At 34.7% G+C, this 16,364-nt stretch overlaps 1 protein-coding gene across 1 annotated transcript in view; it reads left to right on the forward strand.

The window, feature by feature from the left end:
• Window positions 1–12,912, forward strand: part of LOC139784451 (uncharacterized) — an 18,389-nt gene extending 5,477 nt beyond the window's left edge. Inside the window, exon 2 of the mRNA XM_071723636.1 lies at window positions 9,572–12,912. Coding sequence (XP_071579737.1) covers window positions 9,572–11,062 — 1,491 coding nt within the window. The 3' untranslated portion in view covers window positions 11,063–12,912. The remainder of the gene's footprint in view (window positions 1–9,571) is intronic.
• Window positions 12,913–16,364: the final 3,452 nt, after the last annotated feature.

The following is a 16,364-nucleotide window of genomic DNA, read 5'->3' on the forward strand; positions in this document are numbered from 1 at the left end:
TGCTAGTAATACTACATCGTCTGCATACGAAACTGTCCATACTTTTTTATTACCTATGACTATGCCTCCTTCTTGGATTGTTTCCATTGTTTTTTCCAAATCCGCAAAAGCTAGTTTGAACAGCTCTGTGCTTAGCGGGCATCCTTGTCTGACTCCTTTTCTTGTGTAAATCTTTCTTGTTTGCTTTTCTTTTATTTTTATTTTAACAGCTGTGTTATCATATATCTCTTTTATTTTTCTTGTTAATTCCTTGTCTATTCCATGGTGTTGCATCAGCTCCCATAATTTTTCTCTTTTTAGATTATCAAAAGCTCCTTTCATATCTGCAAAAAATAGTAATATTTCACCCTTTTCTTTTTTGATTTCTTCTTTCATCGCTGTTTTTACTATATATATTGCTTCTATGGTTCCTTTTCCTTTTCTATATCCTGTTTGCGTTTCTTTCATTATTTTTTTTTCTTCCATTTCTTTTTCTAGTCTTTTCCTGAGAATTTCTGCATAAATTTTATATCCTGTATCCATTAGTGTAATTCCTCTGTAATTTTTTGCCTGGTGTATGTCTCCTTTTTTGTATATGGGTGTTACTATGCCTGTGCTCCATTCTTCTGGTAACTTTTCTTCTCCCTTCCATATTCGATTAATTATCCCTTGCAGTTCCTTCATATTTTCTTCCCCACCATTCATCCATGCTTCATTCGGTATTTTGTCTTCTCCCGCCGCTTTTTTTTTCTTCATGTTTTTTATTATTTGTTTGATTTCGTTTAGGCTTATCTCTTCTCCTTCTGTTGGTATTTTTTCTGCTACAATTTCTTCCTTTTCAGTGAGTCCTTCAAATTGATTTTTAAAATGCTGTTCCCACTCCCGTACTGTGATCTTGTCGCTTGTTTTTATTCTTTTTTTCCTTTGTTTGTTAATTAAGTCCCAGAATTTTTTTCCAGACTTATCATTTCTTGCATCTTTCCATTCGTTTTCTTTATTTTCTGCTTTCTTTTTTTTGATTAGTTCTCTGTATTTCTTCCTTGCTATGAGGTATACTTCTTTATGTGTTCCATGTTTTCTATAGATTTCTTTGTTTTTTTTCATTTCTAACTTTGCTTTGTGGCATTCTTCATCCCACCATTTTTTTTGCTCTGACTTGTTTATGGTTATTATCTTCCTTGGCAGACTCTTCTGAATTTTGTTTTTAAATTCTGTCCAATTGTTTGCCGGTTTTCCTTTCTTGAGTTTATCTTTGTAATTCCTTATTGCTTCTTCATCCCATGTAAGAGTCTCTTTCTCTTTATCTTCTTCTCCATTTTCTTCTACTTCCGTGTTTAGACTAATTTTTATCATAACGTGGTCTGAAGCTGTACTTTCTATTAACTCCATATTTTCTATTACCTCTTCGCCGCTCTTGTTTGTAATGACATAATCTATTACTGATCTGCCTGCTGCTCCTATGTACGTCATTCCATCATTGTCGTTACCTTGTATATTTCCATTGATTACATAGAGTCCGTTTTCCTCCATCCACTTTATTAATTCTCTTCCTTCTTCATTTATTAATCTGTCTTTTGATACTCTGTGCTCTTTATCATTTTGTTCTTCAATTTTGCCTCCCTTGTTTGCGGTTCTTGCGTTGAAGTCACCTCCTATTATAATGCTTTTATCCTTGTTTTTCTCAATTATCTCTGCCATTTTTTCATAATTTTCCTTCCTTTTTTCTCTCATGTAGACACTAAAGATTATTATCTTTTCTGCTTTAATATCTAAGTTGATCTGCGTGATCTTCTTCCGTTATCTTTTTAATTTTTATGTTGTTAGATTTTAGTTCCTTCCTGTATACCGTAGCCATTCCGCCTTTTGCTCTTCCTTTTTTCTTTTCTCTTTTTGCTTTTACTGTAAATACTTCAAAATTTTTTAAGTTATATTCCAGCAAGTTGTTTTCCTCTTTTTCCATCCACGTCTCCGAAAAGTTTGCTACCTCATTGTTTTTTATGTTTTCCCAGTCTTCCTTTTCTAAGTTTTTTATTCCAGCTATGTTCCAGAATAGAATTTCTATCTTTTTAAAATTTTTATTGTTCCATATTGTCTGTTTTGCATTTGCGAAACCATTTTTCGTATCTTTCGTTCCAGTACCATTCCTCTTTTTCTGTTGTTATCTTGTTGTGAGAGATTTTTACCTTTATTCCTTCATTTTCTAATTCCTTTGCTTTTCTGAAAGTTTCCTTTCTACTTTGTCTCTCTAACCATGTTGTGTCATTGTTTATGAAAATTTTAACTCTTTCATGTTTTAGCTTATTTTTTGCTTTCCATTTTTTAAGATTTTCCTTGTCTTGAATTTCTAATCCGCTGATTATTATATTCTTCCTCTTTTTTTCTCTTTCAGCCTCTTCTAAGATCCATTTTAATTCCTTGTTGGTTTTCTCGTTTCCCATGCTCTCTGTTTTTCCTTCATTTTTTCTCATTGTTTTTGGGCTTTCATACTCTTCTTTTCCACTTTTTCCTATATTTTCCTGGAGTTTCTTCTGCAAGTCTTTTAATTTGTTCTCAATTTCTTCTATTTTTCTTTCGTTTTTTTGTACTATCTCATTTGTTTGTACTCTGCCGTCTTTCAGTTCTTCAATATCTTGTTTCATGTTACTAAGTTCTTTGTTTAATTTTTCTTCGACTCTTGCTAATCTGTTTTTGGCTTCTTCGTTGTCCTTGTATAGTTTATCCCATCTTTCTTTTTCTTCTATTTATCTCTTTTCTTTTTCCATTGCATCTTTTTCTTCCTTTTCCCTCAGATATTTCATTAGTTCATTGAAACTTTTAATATCATCTTCTTTGTTATCTGTCATTTTCGTTTGTTTGTATACTATATTTTGCTTTTTCGCCTCTCTGCCTGGAAGATCTGGACTGTCTTTCTTTCTTTTTTTACCTTCTTCTTTTTCATCTCCTTTTAACCAGTTTAGTACACCATAATTTGACTCGTTCACGCCTAAATTGCTTGTTCTACTTGATGTTGATGAGCTTCTGCTTCTAGCTGCTCTTACTTTTACTGCTTCATGTTCCTGCTGTAATTCCTTCTCTATAACTGTTTCGTTTAGGTCTACATCATCCTCTGATGACATTTCTTGACTTGATAACGATCCAAGAATTCGCGCGCTGCTGCACGCTTTGTTCGGTGTGTAGCAACCTTAATCCGCTTGGCGTTCGAGCTAGCCGGGTCTGTAGCGCTTGCCTATTTCCTCCTTGCGTTGTGAGGGTCACCTTTATCACTTTGTTTGCATGAATTTCCTCTACTTATGGTGCACCAATGCTTAGCTTGGCTTTCTGTCTTTTCACCACACTATTTTCTTGTCTTATCTTTGTTTTCTTTTCTCGTCTGGAATAGTCTTTTCTTCTTTTATCGAGTTATTCTTCTCTCCCTTCCTACTTTTAGGTTAGACTCGGCGGCTTCTTTTTCTATCCTTGAAATGTACTCCTTTTCCTGCTTTTTGTGTTGAATCTTTTTTGCCTGCAATGCAGGCAATTTTTCGCTTTGCCTTTATCTGAAACAGAATAACGCCCATAGGCGAAATCCAGCAGTAAAAAGGCCTTTTAATCTCGCACTTTGCAATTATTCAACCGCTCTTACTCACCTCTAGCAGACGACTCCTATATATATTATATATATATATATATATATATATATATATATAACCGGTTCCAAAATTTTTCTAATGTCTATCTGACTGCGAACTACTCATTCATTAATGGACCAATTTTCTGGAAACCGTTGCCAAAATTTGTCTAATTTTTCAGGGATGGTGTCGATGGGTTTAATTTTTTATTAATGGACCGATTTTCTTGAAACCGGTGCCCAATTTTTAAAAAATTTTTTAGACCGCGAAATACTCCTTCATAAATGAATCGATTTTCTTGAAAACGGGCCAAAATTTATCTAATATTTCGGCGATGGGAACGATTGGTTTTATTTTTCACGAAAATGTTTTTTTGGGAAATCGGTTCCAAAATTTTTCTAATGTCTGTCTGTCTGCCCGCGTCTGACCGCGAACTACTCATTCATTAATGGACCGATTTTCTGGAAACCGGTACCAAAATTTGTCTAATTTTTTGGGGATGGTGTCGATGAAGAATAAATTAATATGAGAAAATATATAAAAATAAAAATAAAAAAATAAAAAAAATTTTTTTTTGGGGGGATAAATATTACTATTTGGGGAAAAACATCGTCTACTGTCTAATAAATTAGCCCGTAGAGGGTTTTGGGAAGGAGTCGAAGCGAGGGGAAAAGGTCTGCTGGGAAAGAATGTTTATTAGCATCAGTTGCGTTTAGAATTTGATGATCAATTTAATTTGTGATATTATTATTCTACTCTCACAGTTTTCAAATTAGAACAACCAAATTTGGTATACTATCTCATGATATTCTAACTTAGACCGTAGAGGGTTTTGGGAAGGAGTCTGAGCCCGGGGACAAAGGGCCCGCATACAAAATTGTCTAAAAAAGGTCTCTTTTTTCAAAAAAAATTTTTTTGGGGGTAGGGGAGACCGGGGCTAAACAGTCCGTTTTTTTTAATGCCGATTTTTAACAACAAAATAAATAATTGTAGTTAAACGTGGTATACCACTGTAAAGAGTGAACCTTTAGCTACAAAATTTATATAGGAAATTTTTGTCTACGTCGCTTTGTTTAACCGGTATAGAGCAAAAACGACAACGGTGGAAAAATTGAAATCTAAAAAATGCCGGGGTATAACAGTCTGCACTGCATTTTCAATGTATATACGTAGGGGAGACCGGGGCCTAACCGTCAGTTTTTTTTCGGTGCCGATTTTTAACAAGAAAATAAATAATTTTAGTTAAACGTGGTATACCACTGTAAAGAGTGAACCTTTAGCTACAAAATTTATATAGGAAATTTTTATCTACGTCGCTTTGTTTAACCGGTATAGAGCAAAAACGACAACGCACAGTGGGCCAGAAGTCCACTATGGTTGGCCAAAATTCAATTTTTTGAACTTACATGAAATCAAACATATGTGATATTATGTATTTATATACACTTTCCTACACTAAATGCTAAAATAGTTTTTCTTTATGTTGATTGAAATTGTTTGTGGAAGGACTTGAATGTAAAAAAAAGTGTTTGCAAATCTAAACGTTTTATAACTTTCGTACACACTTTGCTATGAATCTTATCTAATCAGATGTCATAGCAGTATATTTTTATTTTTTTAATTAAACAAATAAAGTTATTTTTATATAATACATGAAGTTCCTTATGCTACATTGACTTTTTTCGTCTGATAAAACTAATTTTTTAGAATCTTATAGTGCACTTGTTCAATTTCAAATGAAACCTTCCCTGAGCTTCCACTCTGAAATCAATCGTATGATACATCAAATTACTCGTAAGGATGTATACTATAACTTGAATATGCGCCTTTTTGCGCCTTTTAATTACAATGACTGAGAAAAATTATATTTGATACTGTAAGTCGCACTGACTGAAATACATGGTAAGCTAAAAGATTCTAAGAACTGTCTTCGAGATTTTTTCAAATTTGTTTCTAAATTAATAAGAATAGTGTTTTAAAGTTGTCGATTTTGAATTCATTCGTGGTGCGATGTCACATCTCAAGATATCTTAAGCTCATATTCTCTTTTACGTGAGTCTTGCAGGGAGAGGATTTCAATAAAACACTTACAACTAACTAATTTATGTTTCATCATTTCCTTTGTGTATTGTGTTACATGTATATGCTAGAGAGCCTCGTAGGGAGAGAGTGGCGAACTCGTCACGTGACCCCCTTTCCTCTGATTGTTTAACGCCCGCGACCAATCAGAGGAAAGGGGGTCACGTGACGAGTTCGCCACTCTCTCCCTACGAGGCTCTCTAATCACAAGGAGCTTTAACGCCCGCGACCAATCAGAGGAAAGGGGGTCACGTGACGAGTTCGCCACTCTCTCCCTACGAGGCTCTCTAGTATATGCGGCAAGCGTAGTGCGAGGCGCCGCCGCTAGGCGGCGAATCTTTCTCGCATGTGAAAATCATCCACGGTCCCTATAACAAGGGGGACCCCCAGCCGAGTTCTTAGACTTTTATGCAGATCAGTGCTGCAGTGTTATAAGCCGTAACTACTGATTGTAAGAAAATGAATTTCAGTAAACGAGAAATTCTTGAGCAGCTTTCAAAATCATCAGACATAGATTTAGTCCTCACGTACATATTATCTAAACTTGGTAAAAATGTTAATAATTTAGATGGTCAAAATCTGGATCGCCTCAAGCTTGCATTATCTACACTCAAAGCAAAGCGCAATATCAGATTTAATGCCGCATGTAGAAAAACTGACAGATTTCTTTTAAAGAATAAAGACTGGCTTGATTCAGAATTCGTTGTACCTGACTTTATCCCTAAAAAAATAAGTACTGGTAGAAGACCTCTTGATTATACAGATAAATCTAATCGATCGAAAAGACGAGAAATTTCTGCGATTAGTTCTAGTAATGCTCATGATCCCCAAAGACTTATTTTAGCAGCACGTCATGCAGCTACTGTGTCTAAAAAGAATGACCTTAGGACAGTACTCGATGATCTTACGAAGAGTCCTTCTCGAGCTACTAAAATAAGAAAATTAATGCATACTAAAGAGACTCCAATCATTATGAAAACTCCGTTAGAGGCTTTAGCTTTCTTATTAGACCAGTCTTTATCAAAAGAAGTATATAACGCTATTCGTCGAGAGTGTCAAATGTCTGGAGCTAATATTTGGCCTGCTTATAATAAGATAACAGAAACTAAGAGCCTTTTAAGGCCATCAAAGGATACAATCGTTATCAATGAACACATAGCACAGGTTTCTCTTCAGTCATTATTAAATCATACAGGCAAGCGAATAGTTGAAATGCAAGAAGAAATCTTATTTCGAATCATGGATACGTGTAAATTAACGGAAGTAGAATTAGTTTTAACATGTTCCTGGGGGTTTGATGGTAGCAGTGGGCACTCAAGGTATAAACAGCGTTTTAAAAACAGTTCAGATGGCAATGATTTCAGCGATGAAAATATTTTTGCTACAACACTTATACCCTTGCAATTAACAACGGAAAATGGAAAGATAATTTGGTACAATCATTCCTCACAATCTCCAAGATTTTGTCGTCCAGTTAAATTACATTTTATTAAAGAATCAGCGGAAGTTATTCTATCTCAGAAAGCTGAAATTCAAAAGCAAATCGATGAACTAAAAATTTTTGAGATGGTATTAAGTGCGGGTCAGAAGGTGGTAATTCATTTTTCTCTGCATTTAACTTTGATTGATGGAAAAGTACTTAATATTTTAACAAATACCAAGTCCTCACAAAGTTGCCCTATTTGTAAATCAACTCCAAAGAATTTCAATGATTTTCAGAACATCTCTGGACAAACAAACAAGTTTCTTCCTGATCCTAATTCACTTCAGTATGGAGTTAGCCCATTACATGCCTGGATTAGGTATTTTGAGTGCTGTTTGCATATAGCGTATCGAATTAATATAAAAAAATGGCAGGTAAGAACTCCTGAAGAAAAAAAACTGTTGGCAGAACAAAAAGTTCAAGTACAAAAATCTCTGCGTGATAAATTAGGCCTGATAGTTGATAAGCCAAAAACTGGTGGCAGTGGTAATACTAACGACGGCAATACAGCACGCAGAGCATTTAAAAATGCAGATATTTTCGCTGATTGCTTACAAATTGATCACCGCTTGGTACATAATTTCAAGATTATTTTAATTACTCTTTCATGCCAACTACCAATTGATGTAAAAAAATTCGAAGAATTCTGTACAAATACTGCACAGTTATATGTCTCACTTTATCCATGGTTTCCCATGCCATCGACAATTCATAAAATATTGATTCATTCTAGAGATATAATAAGGCACTCTGGCTTACCAGTAGGAATGTTTGGAGAAGAGGCGTCCGAATCTCGTAATAAGGATTACAGACATTTCAGACTTAGTCACAGTAGACATTTCAGCAGGAAAACAAACTTAGAAGATTTATTTTATCGAGTAATGGACACCTCCGATCCAATAGTATCTAGCATGAGTATGACATCTCGAATGAGTAAAAGAAAACGATTACCGTTGTCAACAGAAGTGACGCAATTACTTTTGATCGATGCAGATGAAGAAGAACAGGATAGTGATAATGATGGTAGTACAACAGAAGAGGTCGCTGAAGAAAATACTGGATTTGATACGTTTAATCAACTACTTGATAGCATAGAGTTATCTGATGAAGAAACCTTTTATAATTACTAGTTTGAATATTCACGATAAACTATTTTCATATTAATTTATTTTTAAGTCAACTTATGATTAAGATATAGTAAGAAAAAAACAAACATAAAATACAAAAAACAAAAAAAAACAAAAAACAAAAAACCCCAAAAAATTATTAATAATAATAGTAATAATAATATTAATAATACTAAAAATACTAAATGTTTCATGTTGAATTAAAAAATTTTTAATCCAGCAAAGTCGAAATAATCGTTCGCCATACTGGATTAGCCATTTTAGAATATTTAATACATATTTGTTTTTAGCATCCGCATCCTCGAAAACCCCTATATGCCACGTTTAGAATATATCCAATAATTTAAAAAAAAAATCCTCAGCCATATTAGGTTCGCCATTTTGAAATTTTGACTTCAGAATTGGAATCAGCAATCCAAAAAACTATATATACAGTTATAATTATAATTTTGTACATTTTAAGTGGGTTTGTTACTTTTGGCCACGCACGGAACTGAATCTCCTGGCCCACTGTGCATTGATTTCTGAAGGTGTTTTTAAATAACGTGAGAGGCGAGGGGACTCACTCAGAAAGCACCCCGAATACAGTGAGAGACGAGAGGACTCACTTTAACAAAGCACCTCGAATACAATGAGAGGCGAGGGGACTCATTTTAATAAAGCACCCCGAATTACCGATACGGTAATTAAGGGGTCTGAAATCGCACTGTAACCTCCTCGTGGTAGGCCCCGGAAACTACAGATTTTGTAGGCAAACTGCAGGCGTTTTAATTACATAATCATATCTTTTTATTGTGTAGGTACCATATTGGATCCGCCATTTTGAATTTCTGAATTTTGAGTACGGATTCGAATTCAGCAACCTCAAAAACCTTTTAGTATCAACTTGCTACACAATCGGAGCATTTTTAGCAATTTCGTCCGCCATATTGGATCCGCCATTTTGAATTTCTGAATTTTGAGTACGGATTCGAATTCAGCAACCTCGAAAACCTTTTAGTATCAACTTGCTACACAATCGGAGCATTTTTAGCAATTTCGTCCGCCATATTGGATCCGCCATTTTGAATTTCTGAATTTTGAGTACGGATTCGAATTCAGCAACCTCGAAAACCTTTTAGTATCAACTTGCTACACAATCGGAGCATTTTTAGCAATTTCGTCCGCCATATTGGATCCGCCATTTTGAATTTCTGAATTTTGAGTACGGATTCGAATTCAGCAACCCCAAAAACCTTGAACTATCATATTTTATAATAATTGGAACATTTCTAGTATTTTGGCCACTTTTTCAGTTTCCTGGCCCACTGTGCACTGGAGACATCAAAAATACATGTCAAATTGCTCTCCGAACCACGAAAAGAGAAAACGATAGAACGACACGCGCCCTAGAACATCTACAAACAATTTACAAAGCACCCGTAACTAAACGAGGCTTAATCGATGCCATCGGCCAGATAAGTAAAACTTTATTTGGTACCATGGATGCTGAAGATGCAAAAATAATCAACGAACAAATACAAATGCTTGATAACCAGCAACAAACGCTACAGCACGCAGCAAAGAACCAGCTGAAGATCATCAACGCCACATTAGGCCACATGGAAAAATTAGAGCAAACGCTATCACACAACGAAAATTTACTGGCAAACGTTACAAGGAAACTGCACGACCAATTCATACACCAAGAGGAAATAGACGAACAAATACTATTGATAACCGCTATCCTAGCTGACCTCACGACAGACATAAACGATATTACAGACTATCTAACATATGCACAAAATGACATTCTACTTACACGCGTACTTCCATTAGAGAATATAGTCGTAGAATTAAAGGAGGCAACCTCACACTTAACCAGAGGACTAAACTTTCCATTTAAAATCCAGACAGAAAACTGGAACACTATTCAAAAATACGTAGTCGTAAGCGCGTACTACGACAATGCGAATGTATACACTATCCTCGCGTTTCCAATAGTAGCATACTCGATATACGAAATTATAAAAATTACACCCGTACCAATACACAACGACCATAATGTATTCACATTACTAGAACCTTCACACACGCTATTAGGAATAAACCGAGAAAATCATAATTATATAATATTAAAGGAAAGCGAATTAAATAAATGTACGCGAGAAACTACTAAATTTATATGCGATCAAAATTTTCCCGTGTATTTTGTAACTGCGAATGCACCAAGCGAGGTGCAGCTTTATGTAAAAGCGCCTAGATACATAGAAAATCGTGGACAACGCCACATCATCGCAAACGTAACATTTTGGATAACAGTAGCCGAACCCCAAACATGGTTATATTCCACTCCAAAAATATCGGAAATAATAATTCAGTGTAATGAGATGCCAGAAAATAAAATTAAAATTGAAAAAACCGGAAAAATAACATTACGCGATAATTGTAAAATAACTACACCAGATATAATTCTAGAAACAAAAAACAGAATTTATACTAAACATGTACAAATGTATTTACCAGAATTGAATGTAACTAATACCATAGAAAAAAGTATAACCTTAGACAACAAATTAGATTCCGAAAAGGAAATAAAGTTAGAACCAGTAATCAAAGATCCGTCGGAATTAATAAAATTAAGTTTAAGTCTAGATGAAATTAAAAAAGAAGTGGAAAATAACCAACCCAGCGTTTTTTCGAATAAGAATATTGTATATCCTGTAGGTTCCGCGACCATAATAGTAGTAATAGTAAGCATTATAATTGTAATTATTTATGTAATAAAGAAAAAAGGGAATCATTAAGAATTTAAAAAGAGAAACCGCAGCATATTAGCATATAAGAAAATTAGATTGTAACCTCTCAGGAAAAAGAAAAATGCAAATAAATAAATAACGAAAAACTTCGAATACCTCAGTTTTTCTTTTTCCGCGGGGGAAGGGATGTTGTGAGCGCACAACGTATTAGAGATTAAGTAATGCACTTGGCAACTCCGAGTTTCCTCCTATCGGAAATATGACCCTAGCGACGAAGACCGCTGACGCGAAGACCTGCACAAGCCTCGGGAATGACCATATATGGGCAGGCCGGACATCACCTGCCCGTTAGGCCGTCGCGAAGTCAAAATCCGCTGACTGCTAGGTCAGCAAATACCGAGGTGATAAAAAGCCCGCCCTTCCAAGGAACGGCGGGCAGTCTAAGAATCGAGAGCGTACCGCGAGTCAACGAAACAACAATTGTAACCCGCAAGTCAGGGTAGTGCAAATCTACAAGTGTATCAATAAAACTATCTTTTATTAAACGTGACTGCAAACTACATATCGCCAGTGTCCTCTCTCCCTCTAATCGGCGGATCCAAAGAACTCGGTGCCGGCCCTGATCTCCAATTCAAGGCGGCGGCACAACAGAAATATTTCATATTTTATATTAAAAATATCATAACAAAATTTAAAATATCTCAGGAAATTCTTAATAAAAGAGAGCTTTATTATAGTGTTTTGAAAACGTCTTGACAAGGGCAAGAACATGCAATAAAAAATGGGATATTCTATTTAAGAAAACATGGATCACATTGACCTGGCCTTGAAAAAATCGCTCAAAGTCAATTCCATATTTTTATCATCTGTCCCCTTTAATATCCTACAACTTTTATCTAAAACATTTTTCCATATCTAAAGCTGTTCCTGAGGTTCAGGGGACTGGGTCAGACTTTAGAGATACCCTGTATAATAACTATAACTATAGTTATATTTCAAATATATAATTATGTCTATATTATGTTTTTTTTCTATTTAGAAAGTGCTCTATTGTGTAAAGCAGCGGAAAATTGAAAAGAAGTTGAACAAGCCATTAAAACTTGGCTGAGACGTGCAAAAGAAAGGGCAGGGAAAAAAGCAAAATAAAAAAAAAACATATTCTTTATTGTGAACATTTGCATTTGCACATGCAATTTGTGAATTTATTTCATTTTTGCTCATTTTGAATTATTTTTGTTTTTAAACAATGCAAAAGTGTGAATTTGGAGTAAAATTTCTAGAAAATCTGAGAATTTTTTTACAAAATTTGAGTAAACACCCTTATTGAAATTTCAACATTAGTTTTTATAACTATTTTGTACAAATTGCTGTTTTCTTTAATTAATTTGCAATACGCGTGTGCAATACGTTTAACAATACGTGTATGTGTGTGTGGATACATACATATACAGGGTGTTCTAAAAAAGGGGGGCCAAAATTTAGGGAGATATTCCTCACACCTAAAGGATGAAAAAATGTTATATGAACATGGGTGCGGAAACGCTTTATTCAGGAGTTGTGTTGAAAATACTGTTGACTTACACAATTACTTACACAAGAAACAATTTAAGATTAATCATTGTGGACGACAATCGTTTAATCAGTAGGTTTATTTACATTTGTTTTTAAAGTGACCTTGAGTACGGTTACAACAAATGTTGAAAATGTCCACCATTCGCCTGTCAACACAACTCCTGAATAAAGCGTTTCCGCACCCATGTTCATATAACATTTTTTCATCCTTTAGGTGTGAGGAATATCTCCCTAAATTTTGGCTTCCCTTTTTTAGAACACCCTGTATACATTATATATGTATATATTTTATATAATTTTTAAAATAAATATATTATTTTAAAATATTTATACATTTAATTGTTTTTACCCTTTTAATGTAAATTACAATTCTGGATGTTTCCTTTTATCATATCCATAGGACGTCCATCGGATATCCTGTGGACATGTTTTAGGGATATAAGTATGTCCATCAATTTCATAAACAGATATACTATGGACGTCCATAAAATGTCCAATGGACGTTAAACGGATGGCCTATGGACATCCTCAATATCTTTAAAGGACGTCTTATGGATGTCCATCGGATATCCGTGTGCTGTCTGGGATATCCACTTACATCCATGTGGAGAATACCGGTTAACCTAACTTAACCTCAATTACTATGTGCTACCAAATAAGTGTGAAAAAAGAATAAATATTGCAGATAATTCGTACTTACTGGTCTTCTATTCATGTCTTCTATCCGATGCTGATCTATCCGATGCTCAGCTATCACTTTATTGCGCACATGAAACTTTCTCTCAATGAGCTCCTACACACAGGACTCGGGAGCACTTGCGCGCGACAAGAAGCGACGCGACGCGGTAACGCCGGTAACCAATAAACTTCTGGGGAGTGGGAGTCGATTATGTAGGGTAGACCGGGGCACGTTGTCACACATTTTTTTCAATATTTTTTGTATTTTTTACATTCAATATTTGAGAGTACTGTGATATGCCAAAATTTCGAGTGAACCCTCAGCTTCAATTGGACAGTATCGAATTTTGTGTGATTGTTACTCTACAGTTGTTACATAACAATAAATAACGACAGGTCGCTTGTGACAACGTGCCCCGTGACCGGGGCACGTTGTCACATCAAATGTAATTGCATGCAAAATGTTATCCAAACTGTATTCAACGTAAATATCAATATATTATAGTGCGCTGCAATGTAAAAAAGTAAAATCCTTCACAGAAACATTTATTTTATTTCAAAAAAGTACAAAAAGCACGAAGTTTTCGTCTTAATCTAAATACAAGAATTCCACTCGAATGCGCAACTTATTGATCGTTAACAGCAAGACGAATTACTTCTAGATTGACTACTGCGGCTCTCGCAGTTTTCCGTTTGTAGGAGCGCACCATATCCCAATTGCACCTATGACATTAAAATTCGTGACAACGTGCCCCGAGGGCATTTTTTTACTCCAAACAGCCTCATGGCCGACACGTTTGAGATATTCATAAGGTTAGGTATTGCACGCGGTAGGTAAAAGTACATACTTTAAGATAATATAAAGGTCTATTCTGAAAAAACATAAGCTTCATGTCCAGTACGTTGAATGTTAGACAATAAAATTTTACTTACGGTCGCAAAAAACTTTCAAGTTGATTTTACGTCAACACGGCTGGAGCAATCTCAACACTGTAAACACACCAAAGATGGGCATACACTAACACGTTTTGGGAATGACGGGTGCTGCCCTCTGGTTATTAGTTTTTTAAATAAAGCCGATGTGACAACGTGCCCCGTGTGACAACGTGCCCCGGTCTACCCTATCTTGAAATGAGGTGAAAATCACAAAAGTAAGAAAATCCACTAGAACATTTACGATGTTATTTGTCGAAATCTAATAACCTTGGTTGAAAAATATTATAATTTTTCATATTATTATTAATCAACTATAAAAATTTTCAGATTTTCTCAGAATACTCAGAATTTTTCAGATTTCTTAATACGAACTGGAACGTTTTTTAGAAAAACTAAAAAAAAATAAGAATAAAATATTTTTTGCCAATATATCTCTGTAGAAGTCTGATTAAATGTAAGAAAATCTGTGCAATTCATCAGAATTTTTCATACATATTTTAGAATTACAATACTTTATTTTTGCCTTTTGGCTTGAAATGGGTTACACGTGTTTTCTTCAAGTTCATGCATACATCATTAGAACTCCTCTGTTCTTACCATCGATAATCATACATACATATAAACTTTATAATTACATTTATATACAAACAAACAAAATATAATATTATTACTTTAACAGTCTTTTGTCTTTACATTTCATGTTCCTCTTCTCCCCTCCAACTTCACCATCCATCTCTCTCCCTCTCCCTTGCCATTCAAAATTTTTCTTACTCTCTCCCCTATTCTTTCCCCCATGTCATCACTCCCCTCCCTCGCGCATCTCTCCAGTGTATGTTCCCAGGTTTCTTCCTCTGCTTCACATACTCTGCATCTTCTTTTTTCCTCTGATTCCTAGTATCTTCCGCTACGCATCTCGTTACCTAGTCTAAATCTTGCTATCCTTGTCATCGATTTTTCCTTTCCTCTTCTTTCCAAATACTCAGGTCTTCCGATTTCTACTATCTCTTTGTACCATCTATTGTACTTTGACTCTCTTATCCTTTCATTTATCTCCTGTATTTGTATATCTCTATCTCTGCACCCTATCTCTTCTATACTGCTCCATCCTTCTTCTCTCTTCCTTTCTATCTCTTCCGCTGCATATCCTCTACACTCGTAAAACTTTCTACGTTCTATTTCCCATTTTGACTTTTCTTTTCTTACGTCTTTCTTTATTTCCTTCCAGCATGCTCTTGCTATTTCGTTTCCCCCTCCGCTTTCTAATTTTTCTTCGTATCTCATTGCCCTTTTTGCCGCTTTTGTTCTCATCATAACTCTTTTAGTTTCTTCTCTTATCATATAACCGGGCGTGCACCAGTCCAATGCTAATGTCCATCTTATAAATCTCTCTTGTATCCTTTCTATACTCTTTCTTTCCTTCCATCCCCATATTTCTGCTCCATACATCGCCACACTTGCCACCAGCGAGTCAAAGAGTTTCATTCTTCTTCTCCAGTCTCCTCCAAAAATTCTTTTTCCTATTTCCCATACTTGCCTCATTGCTACTGTGGATTTACTTACTCTCCCCTTTATATGCGCTTCTTGTCCACCGTTTCTTTGGAATATGTATCCTAAGTAGCAAAATTTTTTTACCTCTTCTATTTGCTCTCCTTTCCATTTCCATTCCACCTACTTGATTCTACCTCCTCCTTTCCTAAACCTCATGACTTTTGTTTTTCCCACATTCACTGTTAGTTTCCTTTTGTCAAAGTATTTTTCCAACCTCCTTATCATTTGCTTTATTTCCTCTTCTTCCTCTGCAATTGCTACCACATCATCCGCATATGCAAGCGTCCAGAATTTTATATCTCCTATAACCACCCGGGAAAAAAAATTATATATAACTATATAAAAACATATAAAATTATGCATAATTATATATAAATATGTATTCTTTTATATAATTTAATATAATTATATCTAGATCCTTATATAAAATTATATAAAATTTTATATAATTATATATAAGTATATATATTTATATATATTTATATATAAGCATACATAATTTTGTATAAATCAGAAAATTTCAACATATATATTTATATATTATTATATATAAATATATATTAAAATATATAATTATATAAAATATATATTATTCTATATAATTATATAAAATTAT

This window comes from Temnothorax nylanderi, unplaced genomic scaffold (genome assembly GCF_030848795.1).
Source record: "Temnothorax nylanderi isolate EJ_2023f unplaced genomic scaffold, tnyl_v1.0 TNYL_tig0630_pilon, whole genome shotgun sequence".
In the NCBI taxonomy this organism is placed as follows: Eukaryota; Metazoa; Arthropoda; class Insecta; order Hymenoptera; family Formicidae; genus Temnothorax; species Temnothorax nylanderi.